Here is a 5,938-nt window from a genome sequence, read left to right on the forward strand (position 1 = left end):
GGGGGGAAGAAATGGCGGGCGGGAGCTGCCCGCCCTCTCTCCTCGCCTCTCCGCCGCCACAGCGCGCCGGTGCGGTCGGTGGGAGCGGTAACGGAGGGAGCGGGCAGGACCGGCACCTGCCCCGGAGGGGACGGGGAGAGGAGCTGAGCTGCCTTCTGCGCTACACCGGCCTCGGCCGGAGGGCCCGGCGCTCCCCAGACGGTGGAGGGGGGGGGGGGGGGGCGTCGGTTTCAGGACATCATCGCCGTTGGGGTGCCACGGAGCAGCACCGAAATCGTCGCTTTTCGGAGGAGAAGGGGGCACGGTTTTTAAAGACGGCGCTTGGTTCTTTAGAGGTACGGAGGTTATTCCTGGGGAGAATCCGGCCCCGGGCCTCTCCAACTGAGCGGGTGGGTGGTAGAGGCAAGAACGCGCCAACTTATTGCTTAAAATCTTGGATCTTTATTAATAAAATACATCCTGGCTTTATCTTCAGTAATGCCAAAGTTTTATCAGTGCGGTTTCCCTTTCCATACACAGAAATACAGGACCTTGGGTTTCCAAAAGGGAAGGATATGGCCACCAGAAAAATACCTGAAGAATTACCTTGCAGGGATACGAGCTCTGTGTCAAAACAATAAATCTGTTCACCGTCTTTGTTTCTTCTTAGCTTAATTTGCACTCTAAAGCTTTCTATCGGGGTACTATGGCAAGCCTCCACCATGTATAAATGCTACACAGACAAATAATCCAAAAAACGCGCAACGTACCAGTCCATACCTTATGCAAAGTCTTCCATACTAATTAGAACTAAAAACCCGTATCAATTCTTTACGTAGCCTCAGCTGTAGACTGTGCAACCAGCAAACATGCTAGTAGCAATTTAAATCAATTTCAAGACTGGTCTTGCTCATTTCGGCAGGTGATCTGTACTTCGGAAGTTGCATGGTTTTAGTCCTGTAAGAAAGTGGCTTAAAAGGTTACACTCAAAACTTGATTTATTTAAAAAAATAGTAAGGACAACGAATGCAATTTAATTCTATAGGAATGTGGTAAATAAGTTGTCTATACACACAAACACAATGAGGTAAGCTTTGGAAGTTACTTTAAATCTGATAAAGACCTGCCAGTAAGTCAAAACTCATAGAGCACAGTGAGCAAGAAAATCAGCATCTAACCCCAGCACCAACAGTGGGAGAGAGTCACCCTGTCAAGAGCTGTGTAACATGCTTTTGGACTGTTATTGCTGGTATAGAGCAGAATAACTCCTTTGAAGTACACTGTCTTTTAAAACACCTTTTGCTTCATTTTACTGACAGTCAAACCGATTTAGCAACTTCACCATTCACCAGTGTTTTCCTTTAAAATGTTATATTTCGGGAATACAGGAGCTAAAAGCTGCGTGGGCTAACACATCCTAATTCTATGGTCTTTTACCACATCGTCCGTATCAAAGCTTTTAGTTCATACGTCTGTAGGATCTGTAAAAGAAGATCCCCAGATTCCACCAGAGCGGAAGCAACTCTGCTCCTGTGCCAGGCAGTGCCGCACAAACAGACCAATGTGCTGTAAAAATCTCACTTCATCTACAAAGCTCAGGGACCTCCTCAGAAGGGCAAAGTAGAACCATATCATCTATTTACATTAAGGTCTGTGAAAAATAAGCTGATCAGAGCAGCTTAATAAATACTTTTTTGGTTCATGTTTTTTCATATTTGTTTACTTACCACATTAATCGCCACCAATTTGCTCTTTACAGATTCAGTAGTTGATAAATAAAGCAGATTTTTAGTCAAGATTATAAATTACAACCAACAAATTCAACAGTTCATTCTTATGCACTTCTAGTCCGTATAAATTCCCACTTTACCAATAAGTGGGAAATCCTGTCCCTATTTCAGCATCTCAGGTTATTCCTGATGTTCGTGCTCCTGTCCTGGGATCAGCCACCGAATGCTCTCCGTGCGAACAGTAGCATACATGACAAAGCTAGCCAGGAAGAGCAAAGAAAACAGAAGCAGCCAGTCTATGCCTTTTGTCAGAACGCTGGGCAGGGGGCCTTCCCAGTCTTCCTTGGTCACAGCCACGTCACTTTTAGCTTCGATACCTAAAAAAGCAAGCACTTGATCAACACCAGTAATAATCATTAAATACAGAGAAGTTGGTTCTATTTGGAGCTTTGTTTTTCTTTGACTAAGGCACATCTACAGCTACGACTTAATATTTTGGCAAGATGGTCCTTGTATATCTAGCAAACAGTTTACTTGCATAAAAACATACAATCTTTATGTGTATTTTCATAATGGAAGGCTTGTTCCATCCTCCATAGCACAGCCTTGTGTAAGTTTGGGGGGGCAGGATTGTGGAGGGTTTTTTTGAGTTGAGTATTTCTGCCATATTAACAAATATAACAATTTCTGGCCTCTAACGAAGGCCCTTGTAGGCCTTTTTTGTTTTGTTTTTTTGTTCTGTTTTGCTTTTCTTTACAGAAGCACAGAAGGACCAGAGAGCTGGCTGGCGCTGAGCTCACAACGTGGACAGCCAGATCATGGAAACTGGAATCCTTTTGTCTCCTCCAGTGCAAGAACTGAAACCATCTTATCCCCCAGCCGCTGTCAGCCTTACATGGCACTGGCAATGATCCTAAGGTTCACCTGACTTTATTCCCAAATTAAATATTTGGGCAGGAAAATGTGCTGAATCCTTCTAGCACCCTCTCTAGTTAAAGCTCAGTGTTTCCCCCTACTCTGTGACAGCAGCCCAATGAGTTGAGTTTCTGCTTTCAGCACGCCCTGAAATGCAGCTCACTACAGCAACTGATTAGATAAAACTCTGCCAGGTCCTCTCAGGGTCTTCACAAAATTCATTTTAAAGAAGAAACAGCAGGGAGAGGAAAGCCCAGTTTGGAGCTAAAAACCAGCCTGTTTGTCCTACTGACACATCAGGGCTGATTTACATACCTGTTTGATTAAAAATGAAGTCTTTCAGTGTTTCCAGCGTTCTGTCTGTGTGATTAAATCTAGCCATAGGTTTAGCACCTTGGAAAAGGAGGATATTTGGTACAGCCACGGTTCCAAATCTAGTTGATAAACTGGTGGACATAAAGCAAATACAAAGCATGAAGGAAAAGAAATCCACTGGAGGAAGAACCAAAGATACTCACGACTCGGGAAGTATCAGTTTTACTAAATTAAATTGTCACTTTACAAGAAAAAAAAAAAGTACTCCCATTTTTAAAACACAAAGCTTACTAATGGAAATAAACTGATGCTAGAGCAGAGGAAGCGTAAGTTACCTGCTGTGCTGAGACGCATCCAGTGCCAGGAAGCGAAGAGTTGGAAATGCTCGAGGTAAAGAATTAAAATGAGGTGCCAGACTGGCAGAAAAGCGGCACCATGGCGTATAGAACAAGACTAATGTACAGTCACTGCTGTTTGCATTTAGGAACTCCATCAGGTCCTTAGAGAAAGCAGAAGAAAACCAAACATGGACAATTACATATTTAACAGAGTTAAATCCCACGTAGGAATGCATCATTTGGCAATCGACTAGATACTTGACCTTATTTATCAAGTAGCTGCGCATTTGTTTAACCTGTTCAAAGCAGATGGAGAATTGTATTTAACCTTTTTTAAAGGTTGTTTTAAAAGTTTATTACTTAAAAAACCAAAATATGTAACCATTACAAGAAACAAGCTAGAGACAGGCACTGGCAGTAAACGCCATTAAGTTTTCAGAGAGAGACACTAATCCATGCAGCATGACAGCTGGCAGTTCACTGCAGGCACACAGGTGAGAGACAGGGGCATGTGGACTGAGCCATATTTCCGTTTTCTTCTGCTCAGAACAACACGAAGAACCGCCTTGCCCAGACATTTCCTCTTTCCGACAGCCCAGAGGATGTTACACATGGAAATTCGCTACGTCAAACGCTTGACAGAAACACGCACAGGGTGCTGAGGGGGCATCTTCCACCACCCTCAGCGCATTCAGAATAATAAGCAGTCGCCTGGGGAATGCGCTTACCTGAGACACATTCAGGATCTGCAGGGTGAAGCGGTCGATGCCGGTAGTGTTCCTCTCCTCGCAGTTCACTTTGGGAGCTTTGGTGCCATCGGTGCTATTCGATTCCTCGGCGGGCGCGGGCAGCACCGTCTCCAGCACGGCCTGCTCCCGGCCCTGCCCGCCCGCCGGGCCGAGGCCGGCTGTCGGGCCGCTCCCCGCGCCGCACGCATCGCCTCCCGCCGCCGCATCGCAAGCTCCCTTGGCGACGGCGGACGTCTGGCCGTCCCTCGCCTCCCCCGGCACCACCGAGAGCACCACGGCCTGCTGCCCGGGGAGCCCGCTGCCCAGCATCGCGTCCGCCATCTCCGCAGTCCGGTACCGCACCGGCTCGCCACTGCCGCCGCCGCCGCCCCCGGGGGAGCGGGGCTGCCCGCCGGCGCTCTGCTCCGTCACCGCCCCTGCGCCGGGAGGGAGATGTCAGCTCCGCGCTGCGGGCCGAGCCCCGGCCATCCCCGCGCAACCGCCCGCCACGGGGAGGCCCCGCGCACGCCACCCGGCCCCTAGAACCCACCGCGGCTGCCGGAGCCGAAGCCCACCGGCCTCACCTGCAGGAAGGGCCCTACCGAGCCAGGCCAACGCCAGCAGCAGCAGCAGCCTCCGCCGCCGCCGCCGCCACATCCTCGGCCCCGGCCGCCACCGCAGCGCTGCGTCTCCCCGGACAACGGCCGCTTCCGCCGGAAGTATGGACTAGTTCCGCTTCCGGCGCGCCGCCGCCGTGCGTGCGTAGCGTCGCGAAGGCGCCGCGCCGCCATCTTGTCTTGGCTGGGGCGGAGGCGGTAGCGGTGGCAGGCGGCGGGGGCTGGGGCAGCGGTTCTGCTCGGTGGCCGGCTCTGGGCGCTTACTGTCGGGACGGCGAGCTGCGCCCCAGCGTGCGCTCTACCTCCTCCGACCGCTAGCCGTGGTTGTACTTGGGTGACGGGAGGCCTCCGGGGGGGAGGGAGGGAGGGAAGCGCAGGCCGCAGCGGCGGGGACACGATGGCCACAGCCGCGTTCGATCTGCCAGCTCCGAAGGATCTTCAGATGAGGGGACAGAAACCGGCTAGGGCTCAGAGAGCAGTGCAAGACAAACAGAATGACGGGAATGAAAAGGAAACATCATGTTGACAAGCTGCCCCCCCCCCCCCAGCTGCTGCTGAAATGCAATGGAATACATGCAAGAATTGTTTGAACTTGCAGAATACCAGGGTGTTTGGAATTTTTTTTATTTTTTTTTTTTTAATACTAGAACAGGAGGCCCAGAGAGGTACAAGTGTGAACAGATCAATTTAACCTCTTGCTTACTGCCCTAGTCTAGTGTGTGTGCGAGAGGGGAACTTGTGCACAGAGTATCAAAGCGCACACCGCAATCTTGCCTTGAACTCTGTTTTGTGTTGGTCAGCTCAGCTGAGGAGAACACAATGACAGCACCGAAACAGAGCATGAAGTACAACAAAGGCCTGATACTGAGGTGTCTTTTTACTAATCTGTCTTTTTACTGAGCCATCTTGGGCCAGCTTGCTCTTAAGCAATCCTGAATTATAAACGCGCTTCACCTTTGCAGGGTAATTTTAATTGTTCAAAAGAAGGCGTTTGTGGTTTTGGGGAAGGTCAAGAAGGAGGCAGTGTGATAGCAGGGAATCAAACTGCAGCAGCTACAAGTTAGCAGTACAGAATTGCAATAAACTCTGTCAGACTTGCTCTTTGGAAATGCAAATAAGACCAGGTCCCAGTCCCTGCCAGTATTAAATACACAGTGGTTTGGGTTTAACCATATTTCCTCATCAGTTTGGCTGAACAGGGGGGTTCAGCAGTGACGCACGTTCTTTCACGCCATTTTTGCAGCCCAGGGCCAAGTCCACCACCAACTGTACGACACGGTGTAACAGGACACGCTGCAGGGGCTAAGTTTCAGTCT

General features: G+C 49.6%; 1 protein-coding gene across 1 annotated transcript; it reads right to left on the reverse strand.

The window, feature by feature from the left end:
- Positions 1–993: 993 nt before the first annotated feature.
- Positions 994–4,714, reverse strand: TXNDC15 (thioredoxin domain containing 15). The gene is made up of 5 exons (XM_049829892.1): positions 4,590–4,714; positions 4,006–4,442; positions 3,275–3,438; positions 2,940–3,070; positions 994–2,086 (listed from the first exon to the last, which is right to left on the reverse strand). Exons 1-5 carry the CDS (start codon positions 4,660–4,662, stop codon positions 1,890–1,892), a joined length of 1,002 nt encoding a protein of 333 aa, XP_049685849.1. The 5' UTR covers positions 4,663–4,714; the 3' UTR covers positions 994–1,889.
- Positions 4,715–5,938: the final 1,224 nt, after the last annotated feature.

Source organism: Accipiter gentilis, chromosome 26 (genome assembly GCF_929443795.1).
Source record: "Accipiter gentilis chromosome 26, bAccGen1.1, whole genome shotgun sequence".
In the NCBI taxonomy this organism is placed as follows: Eukaryota; Metazoa; Chordata; class Aves; order Accipitriformes; family Accipitridae; genus Astur; species Astur gentilis.